The 27395-nt window shown below is 38.3% G+C and overlaps 1 protein-coding gene, 1 non-coding gene and 1 pseudogene across 2 annotated transcripts; 1 reads left to right on the forward strand and 2 right to left on the reverse strand.

Annotated features, from left to right (window-relative positions):
• Positions 1 to 603: 603 nt before the first annotated feature.
• On the reverse strand, positions 604 to 25463 carry LOC113066224 (DNA polymerase alpha catalytic subunit-like). Its single transcript, XM_026238031.1, has 14 exons — positions 25231 to 25463; positions 24318 to 24442; positions 24147 to 24243; positions 23990 to 24070; positions 23798 to 23893; positions 23515 to 23577; positions 23266 to 23367; positions 6911 to 6943; positions 6714 to 6806; positions 6338 to 6543; positions 6072 to 6204; positions 5448 to 5636; positions 3366 to 3548; positions 604 to 1014 (listed from the first exon to the last, which is right to left on the reverse strand). Exons 3-12 carry the CDS (start codon positions 24168 to 24170, stop codon positions 5448 to 5450), a joined length of 1020 nt encoding a protein of 339 aa, XP_026093816.1. The 5' UTR covers positions 24171 to 24243; positions 24318 to 24442; positions 25231 to 25463; the 3' UTR covers positions 604 to 1014; positions 3366 to 3548.
• A 600-nt stretch (positions 25464 to 26063) lies between these two features.
• Positions 26064 to 26153, reverse strand: trnar-ucu (transfer RNA arginine (anticodon UCU)). Its single transcript is given in 2 exon segments — positions 26064 to 26099; positions 26117 to 26153. It is a non-coding gene; the product is annotated as a tRNA-Arg (tRNA).
• Position 26154: 1 nt separating this feature from the next.
• Positions 26155 to 27332, forward strand: LOC113065913 (ribosome biogenesis regulatory protein homolog; annotated as a pseudogene).
• Positions 27333 to 27395: the final 63 nt, after the last annotated feature.

A 27395-nucleotide genomic window follows, 5' to 3' on the forward strand; every position in this document is an offset into this window, starting at 1 on the left:
TTGAGCGCGCAAAAGACGCGATATGTGAACGGCCCTTGACCAGTCGCGTGCCGTCACACACACCCATTCACTTGAACACATACAAATCGCACTCAGGCTAAATCACTCGGTCACTCACACACAAACGCTCGCTCTCTCACACAAACCCACACACTCTCTCTCTCCCTCTCGCTCTCTCTCTCTCTCTCGGCATATCGTATTGATTTTTATGTTTCTAGTACATTTAAAATACAGTGTCCTTTAAAATGCACATTTCTTTTTTCACCGAGTGTATTTCTGTAATAAAGTGTTAAACGATTAGTTCACACAAAAATGAAAATGTCCTAATCATTTACTCCTCTCAATGCCATCCAGGATATCCATGGCGTTTTTTCTTAAATTATGTTTTTTAAGGAAAACATTTCAGGATGTTTTCCTCATAAATTGGACTTCAATGTCTACCAACTCAGTTGGTTGCTATGGTTTCCTCAAAAAAAAAAAAAAAAAAAATTCCAATACGGGTCTCGAGACTCGACTCGGACTCGAACTCTGGTAATGGTGACTCGACTTGGACTCTTCTTTGGTGACTCGGACTCGGACTCGAACACTGAGACTCGAGACTCGACTCGGACTCGACGGTTGGTGACTCAACTACAACACTGGATGTATGCTGGCTATTATTTTGAGTACTGGGTCTACTGATAGATTGGTATCAAAATAATACTACTAATAATAATAACAACAACAACACATCTGGTGTGGATTTTCTCCAGCGATTTGAAAAACTGTAGTGCAAATAGGTATTTATTAGTTAAGACTACTTATTATGAAACACCTTATCCACTACACCTGCAGTGGCCAATCTAACACACATAAGTGGTGCATTACAATAATAATTTATCCATACTCGTATCTCCTGATGTGGCGCCGAATGTCCAGTAGCAGTTTGTTGCTAATTTGGATAGGATGCTCAACAGGGCTGCTCCGACAAGGGATATGGCAGCAATTCTTCAGGCTGGGCTGTAAGGAGCTAACCTGGAAACAAACAAATACACTTTTAACACAGCATTTGATCACGACACAGGCACACACACACAAAACATAATCAGGGCATTTATCCTGTTGACTGGCATTGCCCAAAGAAGCTTTTAAAGGCTATTAGACCTGACCTATTAGACATTCAAACATACTAAAATATACTGTGAATGCCCTCAGACCAAGGCTCTAGGTTATCCAGGTTTGGGAAAAGAAACACACAGGAGCAAAAATGGCACTGCATTAAGCTCTCAGCTGTGTATCTGGGTGACAGCAAGTAACAAATGCCATACTGCGCAGATGATTTGCAAGCTTTGCCAGCTTTTCTACATCTAAAAGGCCCCAGACCTCCCATTGAGAAACAGTGGCAACAATTGTAGTTAAACAGTGGATAAAAACTACTGTAGCCTGATATCCCTTCAATTTAACCTCATACGGGCACTAGCAGAGCTGTTGATGGTGTTCATTATGCCTCAAATAAGCTGAAGGAGCATGTGTGTGTATATGTGTGTGGCTAATGCGTCAGCACAGTTGCTCGAGCTCACAGTCTCACACAAACACATCACTCTTGCTTTTATGGTACGGCGGTGGCGAAGCGCCATTCAATTCACTATCCGGTAGTCGCTGCGAGCCATTAGCGGTTTTATGATCTTTACATCTCTCACTGAGCGCCACTTTAAGGGGGAACCATGTGTCTATGCAAATACAGTCTCTTATATCATCTGTTTGCATTCCTGTTGTCCTCCTGCCTCTCTCCATGGCCAGCTCTGATAAGAGAATGATCTTGCTGTGACTGTGAGTCAAGGCTGTTCTTTCAAGCCTTCCTTTCATCAGTGCACTCCCTATAACCAGAGCTCCCCTATATTCCTGTAGTCCTAATTATTAGATACCTTATCAGTAGTATAAATAACAAGCGTATTTATTCATCAACATAACATACACGTGGTACCACATGCTTTAAGGTGTACACTGGATATGGATTTGTAAAAATGCCATTAGAGCTTAGAGCAGATGGCATACTGAATTTATTTGAAAACAAGGCTGTGAGAGATAGAAGTATAGTCTGTTCATTGGCTTCAGTGTTTCCTGGGTACTATTCACAAGTGCCGCTGTTTCGCAGATGAATCTGCAACAAAATGGTTAAATATTTATAAATGAGCACTAGGGGTGGCTAGATGAGCTATTTGGTCACTGAACCAATAGATATAACCAGTTCGAACTGAACAGAGAAACGTTAAAATACTGTAATAAAAAAAGAAAAAAAAAGAAAACAAAGAAGATAAATATCTGCGACAGAGTTTCAACGTTTTTGTTGTAATGTAAATTACTAAATTTAGATTTAAATGTAATATAATTGTAGATTTTGGCCTGTCTAATATTCATGAGCATCTCTTCTGATTGTTTTCTTACTGAGTGTTGTTGTTGCTCAGCAATTTTATGGATGCGATGTTGTCTAGGGGTTTGTCAAAAGGAGAGTGGGACGGTGGGCGCAGCTCGGGGTTGTGACTGAAGGCAGTGACTGCAATTCTGACGTCAACTTTTTACAAAAGTCACAATGGCTTGTGAAAAATCACAGCTATGTTATGCAGGCTGTGTTGAAACTAATATGGTAGATAATAGCCCCTAGACTTCAGTTATCATTAAAAAAGCCAGGAAACTTCAGTTTTGACAATGTGGGACCTTTTAAAAAAAAAAAAAATCAACTTTCACACACACACTCTAAAACCCATGTCAGTTTAAATAAGGTGTTTACCCTGATTAAAGTCCATTAGGGATTGTAACACGTTTGAGTTAGTGCGCATAATGCTACCAGTTTTTCCCAGAATTCTTAGCTTTCCCTGGCTGAAGCGTGCAAAATCTCCAAATAGCTAGGAGGACAGAGATCAGCCCAGTGGAGAGGAGGTCAATGTCACTTTTTATGAGTTTTGGACAAGAGAAAGCTGTGTGTGAGCGTATGTGTGTGTGCGGACCCTTAATTAGAGGCAGATTACACATGCTCCTCTAGCCCCCGCTGACCTCGGCCTGGAGTATGACGGACATCCTGTGTACTGAAAAGCTCCAGGAATATACCCATGCAAAATCTCTCTCCCCCTGCCCAGCTCTGCCAAGCCTCTATAAATAAAGTGTGTGCCTCTGAAATTAATAGGCCGGTAAAAGCCTGAAGCAGAGGAAGTAATCACCTGCGCGGCTCAAATTTATTGTTACCTGTCATTACACAATATTTAACAGGAAGTTAAGGTAGGACGCAATTGAACGGTGAGAAATGCATGAATCGGGATGGACTGTTTGGCATTTTGCTTTGATAAGATTAAGTCTGCTAATGGATGTGAATATGAGGGCTGATAACTTACCGCCCCTTCAAAACATGTTGCCATAGATGTTTTCGGTTCCACAGTCAGGACAAGTGAAAGTATACCTCTCTCAATCACGGTAGCGCTCTTCATCAGTGAGCTGGGCCGGAGCACCCAGGAAGTTGTCCCCTTCATCCTCACGTTGCTGCTGCTGTTGAGCTCGAAAGTGACTTGGGTCAAGCCCTGGACAAGTAGAAAAGTTCAAGTTACAAATCTCTCTTTTTTATTTAACTATAAACTCCATATTTAGCATCAAATAGCAAAAGTAAATAACTATGAAAAGTGTTGCTGTGGCTCAGTGGTAGAGCATTGCGTTAGCAGCGCAAAAGGCTGTGGGTTCGATTGCCAGGGAACACTTTTGGGTAAAGAATGAAAGCCTGAATGCATTAAGTCGTTTTGGACAAAAGCATCTGCTAAATGCATTAATTTAATTTAATTTATAAATTTAAACAAACTTGCACTGCTGACTTCTTTTTGTATTTAAGATGTTCTAGGTGGAAACATATTTCTTGCATGTTGGTGACAAAGCCATGCAGACTCAGACTTCCCCACTTCCCCACGGTTTATTTATAGACAGTGGAAAGACAGTGTTGGAAAGAGGGGTAAAGTTAAAAGCTGAAAGAGGATAGAGGGACAGAATCAAAGAGAATATGGCACGGCTGCAGGAGGCAAGAGGAGGTAGACTAGCAAATGATGAGAATAAACTGGAAACATAATAAGGGGAAAGAGGAGGGGTTGAGAAAGCGCAGCTATCCGATTTTTCCCAGGCAGCTGAGATCATCAAATCATTAAGAGACAGCAGCTGAATCTCCATTTAATCCCCCCAGGTGACACTGAACACTACTAGAGCACGGAAAAACAGCCTACGTCCCCCTGGGTAATTTGGCTAAGTGAATAAATGAGCACATAAGTAAGTGTTGACTATGAGACTTCAAGGATTAACCACTGTCTCTGAAGATCCAAACCCACTGACGGCCGAGTGCTGCTGCCATCTACAGGTAAACATGTGGCATGTCACACACACACACACACACACACACTCACACACACACACACACATATATGAGGCCAAGTGAACAGCCTGGTGCGTGAACTGTAGTTAGGAATGGACACAGAATGTTGTGTGTATCGTGAGACTGTTTTACATAACTATGTAAGAAGCGGTTGTTGGGATATTCTGAACGTGAAGGTGGCGTAAATGTGTTGCTAATCGTTAATGTGATCTAGATGTTTTTGCAAGATTCAGCCTTAAGTATTTCAGGAAACCAACGACTTGTTCTGGTGACACGGTGGATAGATTGAATTAGTGTCCGAGTTTTGGACCCACTACCAGGGTCTGTGGCAGGGTTCATACACTTTTTAAAGAAACTGAATTTCCATCTGGGGGGTAAATGGGATCTCAGCTGCTAAGCCATTTGTAAATTTAATGTTTCTGGCTTCGGGTGTCATTCGCATTAGCTGTACAAAACAGCTTGTTTTGCTGATTGATATTGCAAACTGGTGTCTCTTACCATTTTATTTTAATGCATTATCTTAATTATGAACGCACTGATTTGTAGTGCAGTTTTACCATTTACTACAGTTTGTTATTCTTCTCATTATTTCCCTACAACGGAAAATGAACCGAAAGTCTCACACATTCACAGAAAATGGCTTACTTTCACACTGAAAAATAATGTGGATATAATTGATATTATTAAATGGTCCAAAATGAATACGTTTAGAATGCATCTAAGCATATAACCTTAATCAAAAAAAAGAGAATAAAAGAATAAAATAGGTTATAAATTAAAATTAATTAATGGTTTGTTTTCAACTGAAAATGTCAGTTAAATTATGTTCAGACTTAATTTTTATCAAAAAAAAAAAAAAAAGTCAAAAAAAAAATTTATGTAAATGTATCCAAACCAAGTATGTTCAGATGTGATTAGATGTCAAAGTTTACAGTGAGGTGAAAAAACTTGAATGAATATTGGAATATAGGCAGCTCTATATTATTAAAAAAAAAAAAAAAAAGAGGGAAATTCAGATGTCTTTTCTGGCAAAAATACAGGGAATACTGATCCAGACAGACAGTCTCACCTAGCCATGTGGCAATAAGCACTGCATCAATGCCTTCAATAGGCTCACAGATTCGGCCCACCACAGGGTGCACCTGCTGGGACAGGTAATACTGTGTGTCCAGGCTGAGTCCCGGCTGTTTTTCTGTAGCTGTTGGACATGGGGGAGACTCTTCTTGTCAGGGTGGTCCTGAGGATCCTTCGTCAGTGACTGAAAGGAAAAAACAAAAACAAAAAACGTATTCCCTTGAACAAACTTCAAGAGACACCCATGAAATATTGTATGTATCATTGTTGTCACCTGTTACCATTTATCATTGGCACAACCATTTTAGATATATTACACTGACAATAATAAAAAATTTTACATTAACAGCAAATTAGAATGCTTTCTGAAGTATCGTGTGACTCTAAAGACTGACTGGAGTAATGATAAAATGTCAGCTTTGCCATCAAAGATATATATATATATCTTTTTTACATTTAACAGTATATATATATATATATATATAAGCAATTTTAGTAACTACATAATTCCCATAAGACCATTTGTTTTGTTTTTCATTTTGAGCGGATAAGCATTTCCAATTTTTTAACTAACGCTGCACATATCTGTGAAAAGCAGGTTTCTAATTCAGCAGTTTACCTTGTGTATCTCAAACATGTTGAGTGGAACACTGCCATTGGCCACCTTCTCTCCAACCTCAATCAGATGCTTCTGAATGTCCTCTACAATAGTGTCACGGTTCTGGTCTGACAGAATCTGACCAATCACATAACTAGATGAACGGGAAAAGGATCATATAAATCACAACTGTATTACAAAAGACTATATACAGTAGATCAAGATTACTACTACATTACAGTCTTCTTTATAAATGGGGTTGATTATCTGGAGGTCACTGCACTGACTTGCCACACTCTTTGGCCAGGTCACACCAGTCTCTGCGCACAATGTCCAGACCTTTGAGCTCTTGCTTGGTGGTGTATTTGCCGTCTCCCTGAGGCTCAACCAACAGTGCCGCGTATTTCTTCTTCTTTAGCAGCAGAAGGGACTTAAACACGCCATCAATGTCAATCTCCAGAAGCTTATAGAGTTTATTCACCTCGCTTTTCACCTACACAGACACATTTATTCAATTGCCGAATGGTTGGTTTAATTCTCTTCTGACTGTCAGGGATGTCTCAAATCATCAATGTCAGACTTATTCAAGCTTTAAAAATCCAATAATGCATTTTACTCTGAGAAGTGCAGAAACACCCCCTCCCTTCCCCCCGAAAACCTTACCTTGTTTCCCAGTTTGAAGACCTCCTCCAGATTGGTACTGTTGGTGTTGATCATGATGGAGTCGGTATCCCCGTATATGACCTCTAGATTCATCTGAGGGAGAAACGTAAACCGTCAAACCCACGCACGGCTTAAAAATAACAAACATGGCAAGTGCCGCTTAATTATTACTGTAACGTACACCAATCATGACTCACCCTCTGCACCATTTCTTTGGTGTGCATCAAAATCTGCAGGAGACAAAAGACTGCATGTCACTCGGGAAACACAATAAACACTAAACACAGCAAGTGGAGAACAATATCAATTTCAGATCGGTCAAACTGGAACATCAAACAAACCCACGCACTTCAGAGAACACACATTTATCAGCAAGAAATACTATTGGGGAAAAAAAGACGTGCGTAAACTCAAACACACGGACGCAAAACACACAAAGAATTTAATTAGCAAATCTATTCAGTAATTCAACATTTATCAAAGGGGGAGAGAAAAAGCCTCTGTGATTTGCTTCTAAATGGAGGATAATTGGCTAAGAGGTCTATTAGCTGCACTGAAATGGGGCTCCAAACCCACACACCAGCAGAGTCATTATAAGGCCTAATAGTCTTAATCGCCACTGGACTGCATGACGCGAAAAAAAAAAGAGAGTGAGAGAAGGGGAGGGTTGTCCAGCTGCAGAGGGAGACTCATGTAAACCACAGCTGTCAGAGAAAAATAAAGAGACAGACAAAAGGAAAAAATGAAGGGCAGACGGAGGGAGGTAGAAGTGTAGCGCGAAGGGGAAAAAATACATAAAAGAGGAGGCTAAAAAAGGAAAACAGGACTAAGTGGTTAGTCATGGTGCAAATTTGGGAAAAACAGGTTCAAATCACAGCTCTAACTGAATTTATTTATGTGTCACTTTCTTATTACAATCAACATTTAAGTAAAAAAAAGAAAAAAAAATTCTTCAAGCTAATGAAATCATCCTGTAATTAAACAAATGAACTACACGGTCATTCAAAAGTTTGGGGTCAGTAAAAGTAGTCATGTTTGCATCAAAAATACAGTAAAAATACAGTAATACTGTGAAATATCATTACAGATTAAAATAACGGATCCTTAAGAAAATATTCACACATTTCTTAATGCCGAAAACAACTCACAAGTTGAATATTTTTGGAGATAACTTGGTAATTTGTTTTAAGGATTCTTTTTATTATATTTGAAATATATATAATTTTTTTTTTATTATAAATGTCATTCATGTTTCTTTTGGTCAATTTAAGACATCTTTGCTGAATATAAAAATATTATTTTAAAACTAAAAATCTTACTGACTCCTGAAAACATGAGTCACAAGACAAACCAACAAAACAAAACATGACTCACAAGACTGCTACACTATCTCCTAACAGCCACAATAACGTCTGGGTGTTTTGAACGTGCAGATCAATTTGTATCCTATTACAGTGTATATTCCAAATAACCATTTACTATGACAAAAATGTAAAGGAATACGAGTATATAACTCATATTTGCAATTCTCAAAACCGAAATTTTTCTTACAGCACATAAGACTTTCATTTCCACATAATTTCTTGTCAAATCTTTACTTCAGAACTTTTTGCAAATTATAAAAGAAAAGTGACTAATCAATCCCACAAACCCACTGCAGACAGTAGCAGGTAGACAGAGAGACTGTACATATCTGAAGTGTCATATTAACAGTGTCTGTTTATTTAGGGTGTCCAGCCTTAAACATACACCCCATAGCCGATGTGCCGGCATGCAGGGTGACCTCTATTGGAGAGGGACTCGGACAGGTGGGGGTTTCGGCAGGCAAATAAGGGGCGCTAATCTGCGGCCTCAAAGAGACAGGGACACACTGCAGCCTGTCAACAGCAATCGAGCAAGACACCAGGATTCATGCCCCCAACACACACACACACACACGCATCATAGCCAAACCCAAGCCCTCAGAAGCACAAGGACGAGGCTATTTCAGAGCATGGGAAGCTCCACTCCTTGAAACTGGAGCAGGACGTAAGCATGCTTTATGAGGTGTAACATGCCTCCCAGAGGGAAGTAGGAGGTCAGGTCTGAGTAATAACAAAATAGCTGTAGGCATTAACCAACATAGCCAAGGTCACCTCAAAAGACACAGAAACACACAACTAATTAAGCAGGATTAAACCTCTGTTATTTTCTGATGATGCGCCTTCCATTTTTGCATTCTCAAAACTGGTTCTAGATACAGACTAGATTTGTAGAAGAAAATGCAAGTACTTGTCAGTGAAAGTCACTGCAAATGTGTTGCTACATATTCTGTTCTTGGTTTTAAAGGAAGTTCTGAGTGGATGCTTTCTCTGTCACAAGAGCCCGAAGGTGCAGTCACAGGGGGGTGAATTTTTTTATAACTCATCCGTTTAAATTAAGACTGAAAGTTCTGCATAATTAAGGGCGTGGCCACTTGAGTGACAGGTGGATTGCTGCTGCTGACAATGCCGTCGCACTAGGTGACCGTGGCTTCAGCAAGTACTGTATTTTTCAGACTAAGTCGCACCTGAGTATAAGTCGCATCAGTCCGAAAATACGTCATGAGGAAAAAAACATATAAGTTGCACTGGACTTTAAGTCGCATTTATTTAGAGAACCAAGAGAAAACATTACATCTACAGCCGTGAGAGGGCGCTCTATGCTGGTCAGTGTAGACTACAGGAGCACCGAGCAGCATAGAGCGCCCTCTCACGGCTGGAGACGTTAATGTTTTCTCTTGGTTCATGTCAAATTAATTTTGATAAATATGTCACACCTGACTATAAGTCGCAGGACCAGCCAAACTATGAAAAAAGTGCGACTTATAGTCCGGAAAATACGGTAGCTCCCGCCTTTTTACCCATTTTTGATTGTCCGGGAGAGTCTCGCGGTGACGTGCTACCAAGATGGCTACCGCCCGCTCTGCACACTTTAGGCTTCAAAAACACACTTCAGGAGTCTACAGGTGACGGCACGGGCACTACGTCAATGTTTTTATACAGTCTATGGTCAATGCAGTCAATTTGCATGACCAACTTAAACAAGCTAAAACTTTGAGTAAATATTTACCACTCCTTATTGTGGGGGAAAACTGGATATTGTCCACAAATTTTCATCAAATAATAAGTGTGACTGCACTTTAAGACTCTGTATTTTGATCTCTATTTTGTTCACTCGTTTTAACATTTACTAGGTAAACATTATAAGCTTTAGAAAAGCACCAGCACGTTCACATGAAGTTTAATTTTAGGGTTAAGCATGGGCATCGCTAGGCCATTTTGAGAGCATACTTTAGCCCTCCCAAAAAAATTATACTCAGCCCCTCTAAACATATTGCCATTAGCTCCATCAACTGAACATGAATTCATGATCGCTTCAGTCCCGTTTAAATTTCATATGAAAACGTCAGCAGACTTTGGCTCACTCCCATCTAATGACATTAGCCCTTAACACATGAACACATACTTAATAAAAATGAGCTGTTTTCAGCTGAAAACTTAACTTTCATTATAAAACACACTACAGTGGCATTTACTAACAAACAGTCATGCACAGAAATGATTGAAGACAGTAACAGACAGTACTTGAGAATAGGGAAAGGTTCGTATACTTGAGCTAATGTAAGAGGTTTTTGCTAGAAATCTAAACAGTAAAATTGTGTGTGTTTGTGATCAGGAAGACTTGTATTTGGCTTATTACTTAAACATTCTACCCATCTCACTTATGCAATACAGTGGAATACTGCAATAGGATTAGTACACTACCCTAACCTATTAGTCAAACATTATTTTATTTATTCTACCCTCATTGGGGGTTGGGCCCCCCTAAAATGAAAATCATAGAATCGCCCCTGGGATTAAGAGTTTGTTCAAATCCATAACCTTATGTATGAACAACAGAAGTAATACTTGGCATAGCAAGCACCAGTAAATATGATGCACAATTCAACCAGGTGAACGCTAGATGGGATCACAGAGGCTTCACAGAAGGCAGTGATGGCTCTAGTCCTCTGCCTTCACTTCGCACCCAGCTCTCCAGTGGTACCCTTAGAGTCCACACTTAAATTGATACACCATCTGTCTGTGTGAGAGTGCTTCTGACCTTGAGCAGGTGCGGGTTTACTTCAAAGAGAGTCATAAAGTTACAGCTACTTAGCAATGCAACTGTATACTGTATTACACAGTTCATTTAGCTGCACCGCTAAAGCTGATGAAGTCAGATATTAACAGAGTTGGAAAAAGGAGAATGAGAGGGATAGAGGCACCAGGAAAAAAGCGAGACGAAGATGAAAAGAGGCTATAGTGATGAGTTAGATTATGTTTATATATGTTTCCATGGCCACTGTACTGTATGTGGGTGTATTATGACAATAGAAAAAGATTGGTGGGGGGGGGGGCATAGAGCTGAAAGACAAGTCATTTGACTATGGCTCAGAAATGAGAGCGGAGTCAGCTTGTCTTAAAGCACATGCCAACCAACACATCTGAGAGCAAACATACAGAAGGCACAGAGCCTCTGACATCAGAGTCCAGCGATGTTCTGCCAGCATGGGTGTTCCTCTGTAACCCCAACACACGAAAATAAACCTACTCAGACCTGAACAGTTGTTACAATAAATGACAATTGAAGTAATTGATACGATATTAAATAAATGTTACATTTTAAAATCTTTTAAGGGCGAAAAGCTGCAAATATTCCAATTTAACTTCTATTAGAACAATAATTTGTTTGGTGGTGGGTCCCTAGCCCATTTAATTCAATGTGCAGGAAACACTGAACACACAGACAGCACAAACTCTTCTGTAAATGTTTTCGACATTCTATACTTTTGTCCAGTGTGCCAACAGTGCTCCATTTAGCCTTTTCTCAGCTCCCTGTCTGACTGCGGGCAGAAGTGATGAAAGTGGACTGTTATTACAAGACTGAATTAGCAGCGGTGTCGGAGCAAAAACTGTCTGTTAGTAAGACTGAAAAGGGGACCGGACCCACTCAGTCACATGCCTGGGGACACATCTGGAGTGTGACATGATAAAGAGTCAGCAGAGGGCCATTATTGAGCCTGCCATCAGATTACGAATGCCTCTGTCACACACACACATTTTAGCAAAAACACCTGACTAATTGTTCTTCCTTGGCACATCAGTAAACACTTTTTTTTCACTCAGTAGCTTCTTTAATGTCACTAATGACCTGGATTCAACATAATTTACATTGCAATAAAACAGACACAGACAATTACAGGCAACATGACATTAATAAATGAGAATAAGAAATTATATTAAAACCTACTTTTAATGACCTAATTACATGCTGATGGATTACATTAAGTCTTAACCTATTTTTTTATTCAATTCAACAATTTAATTTGGAAAAGCATCACTTTTATGCCAGTAAAAGTCATTCCAAATTCATATTACTCCAAATTGACCCCAATAAGCACTTAATGGAGGGCGATACCAAGCAGTGCATCCTAAAGTTAAAATGGTGTTAAAATACCACCCATGAATTGAAGCAACTGGCTCAGATCGCAGTGACTGACGGGACAGGAGCATCTGGCCCCGTCTACCCAGAAGGCCTTCATCTTTTTTGCACCAATCGACAGGGCTGTCATTAACACATTCATTTATCTCTTCCCAACCATTTCAAGCGGGCGGTGGAATGGTTATAGACAAAAAACTAAGTCTACAGCTGATCTCGTAAACAGTTCATTCCTCCTGCCCCACGGAGCCTTTTGCTCGCCAGAGGCATCTGGCCTTCTGTTAGCTTCGGTGCACATCATAGCAGGCATTTTAAGCCCTGGAGCGGTACAGAAACCTTGTAAAACAAAGTATCTGGTGACGATTGTTTTGAAAAGCGTCCTGCTGAAAAGCATTTTGAGGATGACAGTCCTCTGCCTGAAATAGCAATAGCAGCACAGCACTGTCAGGCTGAAATATGTCCACTGTCATCTCTCTATCCTCTGTCCAGAGGATCTAAAACATACACACGCACACACAAGCTAAATTAAATCAAAATGGGACACTCAAAAAATAAATTGCTCTCGTAGCATGCAAACATATTTTTTAGGCAAATGCCAATGGCCACATAAAGTAATCTCTTTGACAGTGTGCAAATCATTATCCAAAGGATGTAACAACAGCAAATGCACAGAGACAACAGTACAATGAAAGTCAACAAAGGCACATTTATGCAACACAGGTGCGCACAAATGCTGCATTGGCCTTGTGGAAGCAAACAGGCAGATCACATGGGGTCTGAGCTCTAAGGGGTAAAATATCTCTCTGATTTAATATGGCTGCCTGAAATCACTTCAGCAGGCAGTCTGGCATTTAGAACTGGAGGTAAAAATATCCCACTAAAAAGAGCACAGCATCCCCTTCCCAAACCTCAACATAATACCCCTGATCAATATTTCCCAGGAAAATTTATTAGATCTTGTTTCTGAATTATGAGCTTGAGCTGACACATACATTTACAACACTGATGCACTCTTAACCTGACACGGGCCAGTGTGAGAACATTTGTGGCCAGTCGACAGCAGGGTTATTACAGTTAAACTAAAAGCAATAAAATGCTTTTACTTGAAACAAAATTAAAATTAATTGAAAATAATAATAATAATAACAAAAAAACTATATAACTAAATTAAACTATAACCATTAATTAAACTTAAAGATAAAATGTTTAAATTTATTTTAATTTCAGCTCATTGCCAAGGGAACATCCCATTTTCATTTAGTTTAAGCCGTTCTTAAATTAATAAATACAATTAATAAACCATTTACATAAGTGTTAAGAGTTTTTTTTTTAAACCTGTTGAATGTAATCTCAAAAAGAATATTCATTTTTCTTACTGTACATTAAAACACACATTGATGACTAAATTCACCTTTAACGTGTAAAATTTAGCTTGTAGTGTTTTAATTTGGACAAAACATAACATTAATATAATTATTAGCCATTAATATAACATTTTCATCCAGAATTTAAAATTTTGTATATATACAAATATATATTAAAATCCTGTAAATAAATAAATATAAGTAAATAAAAAATACAACACTTAATTAATAATAATAACCATAACAACAACTGCTTTTATTATTTTTCCCCATAAACAAGCATTTTGGGGGGCAAAAAATAGGTCTACCGATATATCAATTTAATTTTTTTATATTTATAATAATAATTGTATTTATTTTATTTAAATTTTTGTATATATATATATATATATATATATATATATATATATATATATATATATATATATATAAGTTTACATTTACGTTCCAAAAAACTTCTGCTTGATAAAAGCTCTAAAACAACAAGCAGTTCTGCTTTATTCCCAAAGCAGGCTGTGGTGTAACACAACACTATGTTCTACAGTATACTGAACTACATTATTGGAAAATTGAGTGACACCTCAACACATGCAGGCTGACATGATTCTTTCCACCTATTCATTAACAACAGTAATACCACTATCTCAGAGAAAGATGATTATTACATTGGAGCTAAACTGAAGCTTTTCAGTAATCTGAATGGGGAACCAGGCAGCAAACATGCACCGTTAAATTAAACACAACATTAAAAGGGTCCGCAGAAGGCATTAGTAGAGCTGTAGTCAAGTCCGGCTTTATCGAGTCCAAGTCAAGTCCAAGTCCAGGACTAGTCGAGACCGAGTCAAGACCGAGTCCAAAGAGGTTCGAGTCCAAGTCAAGTCCAAGTCCAAAAGTTTCGAGTCCAAGTCCAAGACCGAGTCCAAATGAGTGAAAAAAGGGTCCTATTCAAGACCACATACTTAACTACTGATAATGTTTGTGATGCGAGAGAAAGCATATCTCCTATTCTAAGAAAATCATTTTACATTATTATTTGTAATGATCAAAAAGCATGTGCGAAGTAACAACTCTGTAGGACAGGGGTCTCCAAACTACATCCTGGATGGCCAATGTCCTGAAAAGTTTAGCTCCAACTGGCCTTAAAACACCTGGAAGATTAGAAGATTTTGTCTAGTAAGAGCTTGATTAGGTTCAAGTGTGTATAATTAGGGTTAAAGCTAACAGGGGCATTAAACAAGATCCTGGGCCCTATGCATAGGCAGTCCTGATGGGCCCCCATGCCCCCCACCCATGAAAATATCCAGGTAAAATAAAATATATTTCAGATTCATACTTTTCAAGGGCCCTCTCTTCCTTTGGGGCCTTGCTAATGAGTACTGGTTTTACCCCCAGTCCGACCCTGGGAGCTAAACTTGGATAAACAAACAAAGTTTGGAACTGTAAGGTCAAATAATTTTTATGTACTTTATTTTTTGTTGACATTATATCTGTGGTCAAAAATGTATATGACTATGCCTAATTGGCACAGTGCACAGACACACGCAAAGCTCGGGATATGACAAATGCACACAGCAAGGCTAGAATGGATACGTTTGGCTCTACTGGGCATGCGCACATAAATACAGCAATTTTTGTCATACTGTGCTAGTGTTTGCATAGACTAGTCGAGCACTGTCGGAAACAATCGACTACTCCAGCATGTATTAACCATAATGCATACAAAGTGTTTGCAAGTACGACGTGAATTTTAGAATTGTACGTAGAATTGTATGTAATGTAATAATTAGGGTTGTGCCTGAAGCCGAATATGGCACGGATAATGGCTTAAAAAAAACGAATAACGGACAAGGAATAATTCTGCCTGAATACTCGGCTGAAGCTGACACAGTCTGGTGTTTGCTAGATAACAGGTGAGCCAGGGCATCAGCACCAGAAGTGAATGAATGTAAACTTTATGAGTGAAAAGCGCGCAAATCAAACACCGCATTGTTGTCGCCTCTCTGTGCATCTCTCAGAAATCAGAGCGTTGCAAGAGTAATTTTACCTATAATAATACATCATAGCTACACGTTATATTATTTGTATATAGGCTATTTAAAAGGCAAATATTGAAAGCTTATAGGCTACCATGATACGAATGAATGGAATAAGCAGCGCGCTCGCCAATCAAACAGCCGCGCTGCACGTCTCAGTCTCTCAAAAACCAAATCAGTTCTGTCTCAAAAGTAGGCTAATAATCAACATAGATATGGATACATTGTCTACTTGTCCTACATGTTTTCATCTTTATGTTTGCGCGGCACACACACATCTGTTTAGTGAAGTCGACTACATTATAGACTTGCTCAAAGTGTTCTGCGTAATGAGAATGTGTGCATTGAATGGATTCAGTCGTGTTCAAATGATCACTATGACACGTTTGTCATGACATCTCTCTGCTTGCATGATAAATATTATTTTAGAAATTAATAATTAATTCAGTTTAACACGACATACTTGTTCAGTGATAACTACGAAAAAATATATAAAAAGTCATAACAGTCTTATCAAGTAACTGTACGATGTTGTATCCGAATGCAGATAGGAAAAAAATTGTGATTGTTACAGATACAAATACTGGTTGTTACATATATAATGTAAATATGTAATGTCATATATAAAGTTTTTAAAATGTACATATGTAATTGTTGCATAAGGCTATACATTAATACGCGTTTATTGATAAAAAAAAAAAGGCTATCTAGGTGTAGACGTAAATAAAACACAATCTAACAGGTAGAAAATTAAATTAGAAACATCTAAACTTTTCAGGTCGCAGTAAGTGCACCACTGGTCATGCACATCCTTTCCCGGAACAATACTGAAAGCTAAAGCAAGATGGAGAAACAGATTATCATAGTTGTACAAGGATAGCCATTTTTTAAATGAATCTATTAACAGAGCTACTGCAAGTGATTTTAAGTGAATTCCATTTATTCTTTGCTGAAACTTCTGCGTCATCATGGAGAGCGGGTCATGGTTGCCCAGCAACAGCAGACGCCACTGGAGCGCGAGCGCAGATTACAGAGTGCTTTGGAAATAAGGAGAGCGGCGCGCCTAGCGTTTTCCACACAGTTTCAGTCGCGACATCATGCAAATGTGGTTTTGTTTTGAAGGAGACATTTTTTATTTTATTTTTTTGCTGGACTCGGTCGAGACCAACTAGAAGACTTGGCGAGTCCAATGGCCAAGTCCGAGACAAGTCCGAGTGCAAATTCAACGAGTCCGAGACAAGTCCGAGACGACAGAAAAATGTCTCGAGTCCGGACTCGAGTCCAAGACCGGACTCGAGTACTACAGCCCTAGGCATTAGTTAAGAATAACACCTCACTCATGATGCCAGCCTAAATTAAAAGGTGCAAAGCTCTCGAAGGAACTTGTGTGAGCAACATGAAGCTACATAAGGCTGATCCAAAAATATGCTTTGGCCCTGTGACTATTTGTTAAGTCCAGTGATATCAGGAGCAAATCCCCAACCAAAAGACCACAGAGTCAAGTGTGCGTGCAACAATGGCTACAAGAAGGAAGGAGGGCACTTACATCTTATTCTGGGAAGGTTAAAAATGGCTTTTGTGATTCGGACAACTGAATGTACCGTCCGAGAGAGCAGCAAAGAAACAATGTTTACTCAGATGACACCTAACTCACCAAGACAGCCCATCTCATCTCACCAACAGCTGCTTGAGATCTGAAGAATTCATGGCATCCGTGACCGCATAATATGTTTTGTTTTACCTTTTTGAACTTGTCTAAACTAGGTAAAGAGGAGTCTGGGGCTTGGCGGCAAGGCGGGTGAGAGGTCAGGCTAACTAACGTTCCAAAACCATCAGCAGTCCGTAGCCACAGAAGTTGTAAACATCACTCGATTAACCCCAGACCCAAACCCCCTCCCCAGCTCCACAGCTGAAGCTCTGCTTTTCACACTGGCCGCCGCACAAAGAGCTGAAAATAAAATTTAGGCACATCAATCAGGACAGACCCCTCAGCAAGAAACCCTAAACGCTATTCCATGGCATGCATCTCATACCAGGGGAGTACAGGATTCGCACCAGAACAAATGTTTCTCTGGAAAGGTCAAGGGCCACAAAACGTCACTTCACGAGCGCTAGTAAATGCTAAACACACATGGGTCTTACTAACTGGCCTGCAGGGGGATTTCCCCAAGTTGTCATACAGCAACATGAGCTAAATCACAGCAGCTTAAGCTGGTTTAAAAAAAATTCATGATTAATCAGTCAGATTTTACAACAGTGGTACCAACTGCATTGCTGACCTTGATTGTAGTGCATGTATTTAAAAAATAAATAAATAAAAAAGAAACAAACAAACAAAAAAATCTAAAAACACTAAATCTTTTTCCACAAAGGTCAAAAGAAAAAAATAAATAAATAAAAAGTTTAGATTTTCAAAAAAAAAAAAAGAAAAGAAGAAGAAAAAAAGAAAAGAAAATGCAAATATAAAATGTAAAATGTTTTCTTTCCATTTGTTTAATGCAATTTTTTTATGCATTCTTTTTGGAATGAATTTTTTCATTTTTATTTCTCAGATTGGTGTGTGTATATATGTGTGTGTGTATATATATATATATATACAGTATTGTTCAAAATAATAGCAGTACAATGTGACTAACCAGAATAATCAAGGTTTTTCGTATATTTTTTTATTGCTACGTGGCAAACAAGTTACCAGTAGGTTCAGTAGATTCTCAGAAAACAAACAAGACCCAGCATTCATGATATGCACGCTCTTAAGGCTGTGCAATTGGGCAATTAGTTGAATTAGTTGAAAGGGGTGTGTTCAAAAAAATAGCAGTGTGGCATTCAATCACTGAGGTCATCAATTTTGTGAAGAAACAGGTGTGAATCAGGTGGCCCCTATTTAAGGATGAAGCCAACACTTGTTGAACATGCATTTGAAAGCTGAGGAAAATGGGTCGTTCAAGACATTGTTCAGAAGAACAGCGTACTTTGATTAAAAAGTTGATTAGAGAGGGGAAAACCTATAAAGAGGTGCAAAAAATGATAGGCTGTTCAGCTAAAATGATCTCCAATGCCTTAAAATGGAGAGCAAAACCAGAGAGACGTGGAAGAAAACGGAAGACAACCATCAAAATGGATAGAAGAATAACCAGAATGGCAAAGGCTCAGCCAATGATCACCTCCAGGATGATCAAAGACAGTCTGGAGTTACCTGTAAGTACTGTGACAGTTAGAAGACGTCTGTGTGAAGCTAATCTATTTTCAAGAATCCCCCGCAAAGTCCCTCTGTTAAAAAAAAGGCATGTGCAGAAGAGGTTACAATTTGCCAAAGAACACATCAACTGGCCTAAAGAGAAATGGAGGAACATTTTGTGGACTGATGAGAGTAAAATTGTTCTTTTTGGGTCCAAGGGCCACAGGCAGTTTGTGAGACGACCCCCAAACTCTGAATTCAAGCCACAGTACACAGTGAAGACAGAGAAGCATGGAGGTGCAAGCATCATGATATGGGCATGTTTCTCCTACTATGGTGTTGGGCCTATTTATCGCATACCAGGGATCATGGATCAGTTTGCATATGTTAAAATACTTGAAGAGGTCATGTTGCCCTATGCTGAAGAGGACATGCCCTTGAAATGGTTGTTTCAACAAGACAATGACCCAAAACACACTAGTAAACGGGCAAAGTCTTGGTTCCAAACCAACAAAATTAATGTTATGGAGTGGCCAGCCCAATCTCCAGATCTTAATCCAATTGAGAACTTGTGGGGTGATATCAAAAATGCTGTTTCTGAAGCAAAACCAAGAAATGTGAATGAATTGTGGAATGTTGTTAAAGAATCATGGAGTGGAATAACAGCTGAGAGGTGCCACAAGTTGGTTGACTCCATGCCACACAGATGTCAAGCAGTTTTAAAAAACTGTGGTCATACAACTAAATATTAGTTTAGTGATTCACAGGATTGCTAAATCCCAGAAAAAAAAATGTTTGTACAAAATAGTTTTGAGTTTGTACAGTCAAAAGTAGACACTGCTATTTTTTTGAACACACCCCTTTCAACTAATTGCCCAATTGCACAGCCTTAAGAGCGTGCATATCATGAATGCTGGGTCTTGTTTGTTTTCTGACAATCTACTGAACCTACTGGTAACTTGTTTGCCACGTAGCAATAAAAAATATACTAAAAACCTTGATTATTCTGGTTAGTCACATTGTACTGCTATTATTTTGAACAATACTGTATATACACACACACACACATATATATATATATATATATATATATATATACACACACATACATATATATACATACATATATGTACACACACACACACACACATACACACACATATACATACACACACTTATTTATATACAAGTGCATCTCAAATTAGAATGTTGTAGAAAAGATCATTTCAGTAATTCAACTCAAATTGTGAAACTCGTGTATTAAACAAATTCAATGCACACACTGAAGAAGTTTAAGTCTTTAGTTATTTTAATTGTGATGATTTTGGCTCACATTTAACAAAAGCCCACCAATTTACCAAATCTCAACAAATTAGAATACTTCGACCAATAATAAAAAAAAAACATTTTTAGTGAATTGTTGGTCTTTTGGAAAGTATGTGCATTTACTGTACATGTACATGTCAATACTTGGTAGGAGCTCCTTTTGTTTAATTGCTGCCTCAGTTCGCCATGGCATGGAGGTGATCAGTTTGTGGCACTTCTTGGTAAACAGGTGCAGTGACTTTGGTTTTCAAAAAACACAATGGACCAACACCAGCAGATGACATTGCACACCAAATCATCACAGACTGTGGAAACTTAACACTGGACTTCAAGCAACTTGGGCTATGAGCTTCTCCACCCTTCTTCCAGACTCTAGGACCTTGGTTTCCAAATTAAATACAAAACTTGCTCTCATCTGAAAAGAGGACTTTGGACCACTGGGCAACATTCCAGTTCTTCTTCTCCTTAGCCCAGGTAAGACGCCTCTGACGTTGTCTGTGGTTCCGGAGTGGCTTAACAAGAGGAATACGACAACTGTAGCCAAATTCCTTGACATATCTGTATGCTTTGACCCCAGCTTCAATTCTTGAATCGATTTTGCTTGACAATCCTCATAAGGTTGCGCTTCTCTCGGTTGGTTGTGCATCTTTTTCTTTCACACTTTTTCCTTCCACTCAACCTTCTGTTATCATGCCTGGATACAGCACTCAGTGAACACCCAGCTTCTTTGGCAATGAATGTTTGTGGTTCCTTGTAAAGGGTGTCAATGATTGTCTTCGGGACAACTGTCAGATCAGCAGTCTTCCCCATGATTGTGTAGCCTAGTGAACTGAGAGACCATGTTGAAGGCTCAGGAAACCTCTGCAGGTGTTTTGAGTTGATCAGCTGATTGTCAGGTCACCATATTCTAATTTGTTGAGATCATGAATTGGTGGGTTTTTGTTAAATGTGAGCCAAAATCCTCACAATTAAAATAACCAAAAGACATAAACTACTTCAGTCAGTGTGCAATTAATTTATTTAATACATGAGTTTCCCAGTTTGAGTTGAATTACTGAAATAAATGTAACTTATTTCTTTTTCTTTTTAGAACTTTTCTATGACATTTGTAATTTGAGATGCACCTGTATATTCTCACCTAGCCTGCATTTATTTGATACAATCATACAATAAAAACAAAATTGAAAAAAAAAAAAATATTCAAAACACTTTTCTAACACCGTATTAATGGAAATGTGTAAAAAAATATATATTTCAGGATGACAGTCCTTGCAAAGGGATCATCAAATTTAAAAAGGGATGATAGCCCTTGTTTAAGAAACCAACCCTATAACTTCACTAAAAGGAACCAACAAATAAAGCTCAAAACTTTCTCCCTTACGGCACCTCTAGACTTCCACCCACTTTACAACACCTGCTGGCTGAATTTACACCCCTATGGCAGGTTAGCACTAAGCTAGCTTCTCAGAAAGAATTAGTTAACTCTATTAAAAGCAGAGCGCCTGTAATTCCTATCTCAAAACAATGATGGTGAAGACAGCAGACCATCCATCAGAAGACGAGGCCGATGCACCATCTGACTGACAGGATTTAGTGTTTGACGATCGTAAAACCCAATTGTCAAATTAGGCAATGGTTACGATCCACGTTCTGAATGTCTGGCACCAACGGAAGACACAAAAAGGAAATGAAAAGTTTGAAACAGCACATCGTGCACTGAATCCCTTTAGAGACTGGTGCCAAACAGCCATCATCTCGATCACGGCTTGGATAACCTGCATATTTCAACAAGCTGAGAATCACCGGGGGCTTGTACAGATCCCCTTACCGTAGGCCAATCAGGAAAGATGAGAAGCTCAGGAGGGCATTCGAATGGAGGCCAAATCAAGCATCTTTATCGCGATGGAAAAAATGACATCCACAACACCAAAGCCTATCACTCACATGGTTCTCAACAGATAAAGAAGCCACTCAATCAAAATATAAATGGCAACTGAATACAGGAGCATTCAAATCATGCCACTAATGTCAGGGTCAACGCAACGCAAGTATGGCCATTTCCCATTGATCTCTACCAAAACATCTTAGCGTACAGCTCGGCATCATGATGGTTGACAGTGGAGAATATGTATCACAATAAGACTAATCAAAGTAATTAAGGTTGTTGAGTCAAGCTGGGCTTGCAGATATATTAATATTGGCAGACTCGTGAAGTGGTTAAACACTGCAAAACTGTATTCTCAAATGTAAAAAAAAAAACAACATTACAAGCTTTTCTTTTTTCCCCCCATTGGATTTATTTTGGTAGCTTGTCTTGTAAGAAACGAGGCAGTGAAAGCGTGTGTTGAATGCTGGAGCTAATGCAAAGAGATTGTAATTATTGGCCCCCCCCCCAATAAGAGGGGTATGAGCGTGAATGTGTCACAGTGTGTATTGCTACACCCTAGTGGGCTTTTAAAGTCTGGTCTCATTAAAGTCAAGAGTAGGTAGCCTTTAATCATGCCAAGGAGGTGGCATAAAAAGAACAAGACATCAAGTCAAATTGGTTACAGCACAAATGAGAACAGAGGCTCAGGATGAGGTGTGTGAAATCAGAGCCAAAGTCCTGAGGAGCAGCTCACATGGACAAGCGATAACAGATGGATTTAGACTACCCTCTAGTGGCAGTACCTGTGAAAGGCCCCTGTAGTTTATGAAGGGCAAGATGTGTAATAACATGGCATACTTCATGTAAATCAATTTTAAACTTAAAATCGAAACTAACTAAACACTGCATAATTATTCTACATCTGGTTTTATGACCTCATATTGAGAAACCCTTGTGACAAAAAAAACAGGTAATGCCAAAGGTGTTACTGTTAACTCAAACTATTGCAAATCATTTTTGTTAATAAAAATAAAGCTGAAAAAATATTACATTTAGACAAATTAGAAATGTTACTTAGCCTACTAAATGAAAAAATAGATTTTAAGTATTAAATTACTAAAACAAAAAAACTAAAGCTAAATAGCAATATTAAAAAAAGACAAAAAGCACAACGAAATTACTAAAACTTAAATACTAAAATTAGCTAAAAACTGACACATTTTCTAAATAAATATTTTAAAAAAGAAAACCGAATACATAACCATTTTAAATAAGGGATAACTACCTTTGGAACCTGTGGTTTGACAGAAAATGGATTCATAGGGGATCCCAGTGTTTTCTTTTTCTTTAAAGTAATGACTGGTGGTGGAGTGAGCAAAACTGGTTTCTGTGGAACATTCAGATTATCATGAGTTCATAAACCTGCAATGGCTGACATACAGGAATACAAAAATTGTACATAAAAAAAGCACCTACAGGATGCCTGTATTAAAAGTAGACAGCTATAGATTTGATTAAAAAAAAGGTAATTCACCTCAGAGTGCAGGTCCTGCAGAATATCTCCCAGCAGATCATCTTGAGACAAATCCACATGTTTCTATAATGCAAACATGGATATAGACATTTTTGTTATACTTCTCTGACCTTCATTACAGATGCCAAATTGCCAAATAATGACAGAACTTTCCTTCATGTCGAAACTAGTCCATACATATTTAAATGCAGGTCCACCTTTGACTTAAACATTTACATAAAGGTCATTTTTATGCAGAAGTAAGAAACAAACAAAGTGCACAAAGTGGCAAAATAACTCTTACCTCAGCAGGTTTCTTCACACTGCTATTCATGAACATGCTTTTAATGCTGTTGGGTTTACTGACAGAGACTTTTTTTCCCTGCCCCTGCCTTTCCGCCTTGTTTACAGACAAAGAGAGATCAAAAATACCTGGTTAAGCCAACTAGGGGAACAATGCTTAATATTGCATACTGACAAAATAAAAAGAACTTACTTTTAGGGTCCTTCTCCAATGCGTCATCATCCAAATCATCATCAAAGATTTCTCTGCCATCCTCAACATACCCTGTCCCATCTGACAAAGACAACAGACATTCAGCTGGTGCCCATTTAAGCAATGAGGTCAGCAGAAGTATGAAGATTTGACTGACCATCATCAATGATCCAATCATCATCCTGTCTTTTTCGTACTATTTTTGAGTACTGCTCTTCATCCACCTCTTCATAGACGCTGGTGAACTCCTCCACCTGATCACAACACATTGTCAAAACACTGAAGACGTGTACATCAAGAATAGACCAAAAGCTGGCATGCAACTCACCTCATATTTAACCTTCTCTCCCTTCTTGGCTCGTTTAAGTTGCTCTAAAGCCGACTTGCGCCCCACTTTCTCTTTTTTCTCCCGCCTGGAACGTGAAGTGGCAATGCCACACATGTCGGACGCATCTATGGGATAAAGAAATCAGTCCAGTAAAATCAAAACTGCAACAAGCTTTAACATATTATATAGAAAACTGTAAAAACACAAATCTTGAATGACACATGAAATTAAAATCTATTAAGATTATGCACAAATCATGGTTATAAGTTTCCAGCGAAAGCTCTCATGGAATAAGATAATTTACTGTATAATTTTCAATTATTACTGAAAATAAAAATACATATTATAATAATGATTACATGTAGTTTTAATTTCTCTAAGAAACGCAATATAAAAATATGATTATAATTAAAACAATGATAATGGCATAGAAATATATTTCTAAAAATAAATACGAATATGAAATATGAAACCAAAACAATAAACCACTGATTCTAGGACTAAGGTAAACATTTTTATTAAACATTTATAAGAAACGTTAATGCACATGTAAAAAGCTTCTGTAGGTCATAGTCAAATACAAACAGGAACTAGTTACAAATGGGTCATAAATGTGTATTTATGTGTCAGCTAGGACAGATTATAATGCTTATAAAGTGAAACATTCTGTTCATGTTCAATTTACATTCAAAGACTGAAGCACCAAAATTACTTAACAAATATATATTACACATTCACGTGTTTCATAAAAGCATATTTAAACGATTGGTGGAGGAATATCAGTTCATTATATTTAACGTAATATTGTATCAGCGCTGTCAGTTCAGGAATCAAATAAGATGCCTGCTTGTCTGAATGAACTGCATTAATATTCTGTAAGCTAATAAACACTGAGCAATGTACAAACTCTCACCACAATCTCCACCGTCCATGTCTTTATCTGGATTTGAGACAGGAGCCATCAATAAAAATTTGTGCTAATGTGAGATAAAATTTCACTCGTCGAAGCGTCGCGCAAAAACAACAGATTCCGCGCCAAGTGTCTCGAGCAACGGATATGACGACATCAGCAGCCGTCCAATCTGAACCAGTTCAATGATCCGACTTGTTTAGGCAAGCCCATAGACATATATCAAGACAAGCCTACCACATATTTTTTATACGGTTTGAAGGTTTGAAACTTTGGTGTTTAGTTCAGTTAGAAATCATCTTATTTGTACAATTAAAAAAAAAAACAGATCTGCATTTCTAATATAATTTGTAATTTCCCAAGATATATGTTTTTGCAGACAGTAGCCAAAAACAATAGAACATATTTTTATTTGATTCTCTTTTTTTTTTGACACAAAGTGGCGTCTACAGCACCTGGCCAACATATGAAACACAATAGCACATGACACAAACAAAATATATATATATAACGATTCTAAAACCAAACTAAATACAAGAAGCAATTTTGCATTCGTCTCCACATTAAAGATACAATTTTTACAATAAATGTTTCTCGACTAACACTATTTTATTGTTCTTCAAACGTTAAATAACCCTAACATATACACATAGAAGTGAAAAACATAAATATATGTAATATTTGGTCGTAAGTATCGAACGTAACGCTCCAAAATACGTTCAGAGATTCACACATTATCAGTGAATCACTGAGCCGTGATTGGTTGAATCATATTTCCGACGATCAGGTAACTTCTGAAATATGGCCATTTGCATCGATTCTGAAAACAAAAACTTCGACTCTGGTGGGACTCGAACCCACAACCTTTGAATAACCTCAGTGATTAACCTAGAAGTCCAATGCGCTATCCATTGCGCCACAGAGCCGATGAAGCAGAGCTCAACCGTGTCGGTTTACGTACCGTACTTAACCTTGTCAAAATAATACGTAGACTTTATTATATTAGATATTATTGTTTTCTAAAACTTTATATGGAAAAAATATTACATTTATATTTGTTTAAACTTATTTCAAACAAATAATTTTACTCTTCTGAGTAAGTTTTCAGGTCTCTTATTTTGACAAAGTATTTCTTCTTGCAGCAGCACGTGGGAAAACCACATTGTCTCATTAAAACCAAAATGGGTTCGTGCAGCAGAGAAGACGTGCCGACAGAGACGAGGCTGAAAAGTTAAAAGGTATTCAACGAAATGTGGAAACTTCCGACAGAAAGAGTTGAAGAAATCATCGTAGCCAAGCTACCAGATCCAACCACTCTATTACCCAGTGAAAAGCCAAGCCTCCTACAAAATGGGAACAGTTTGCCAAACTGAAAGGCATTCAGAAGAAAAAGAAGACCAACTTGGTCTGGGATGAAGTTCATAAGGAATGAAGGAGGCGATGGGGATACAAGCGTGCCAAAGATGACACCAAGGAATGGTTGATCGAGGTCCCAGAGAAATCAGATCCCAATGAGGACCAGTTTTCTAAAAGGAATGAAGCCAAGAAGGAGCGGGTGGCCAAGAATGAGTACAACAGACTCAAGAACATTGCCAGAGCTCAGAAGATCAAGGTACCAGGCATTGGATTCGCACCCACCCCTCGGCAGTCCAAAGCAGAGCTGGCACGAGCCGTCAGGTCGCCAAGATCTCCACGGCCTCTGGCGGGAAATTCCATGATAACCTAAGGAAAGCACTAAAATCTGCAGCAGTATGGACTTCTAATATATATATTGTAAAATCCTAAATGTATATTGTGAATGTGATGTCAACCAGTCATGTGTCATATACAGCCACAGTTTGATTGCATTCATTATGTGGTTTCATTCTGGACTGGCAGTTTTTATTAAAAAACACGAGTGTAGTGTTTGACTGAAATAAAAAATTGGACTGTTTTCTACATGAATGATTGATTTATTATCATCAGCTGTTATTCATATTAGTGATTTCACAATAAATTAAAAAATCCTTTCTGATACGTCATCTAATCTTGGTTGAATATTGTGAAGAACATAAGATTGGAGGTCATATTTTGGCCAAAAAGTAATAAAAAAAATAAAAAACGTACTCATTATGTGTGCTGCAATACAATAATGAGAATCATTCTGCTTGAATACAATCTTAAATTAC

This window comes from Carassius auratus, chromosome 49 (genome assembly GCF_003368295.1).
Source record: "Carassius auratus strain Wakin chromosome 49, ASM336829v1, whole genome shotgun sequence".
Classification (NCBI taxonomy): domain Eukaryota; kingdom Metazoa; phylum Chordata; class Actinopteri; order Cypriniformes; family Cyprinidae; genus Carassius; species Carassius auratus.

Excerpts from the sequence above, each read along its gene's own strand:
- LOC113066224 (XM_026238031.1), bottom strand. The coding sequence starts at position 24,170 with ATGATGATTGGATCATTGATGATG. Across the intron at positions 6,944-23,265 it reads TCAAACCACAGGTTCCAAAG|ATTTTGATGCACACCAAAGA; the intron begins GTAGTTATCCCT and ends TGTCTCCTGCAG. Across the intron at positions 6,807-6,910 it reads CCAAAGAAATGGTGCAGAGG|ATGAATCTAGAGGTCATATA; the intron begins GTGAGTCATGAT and ends TTTCTCCCTCAG.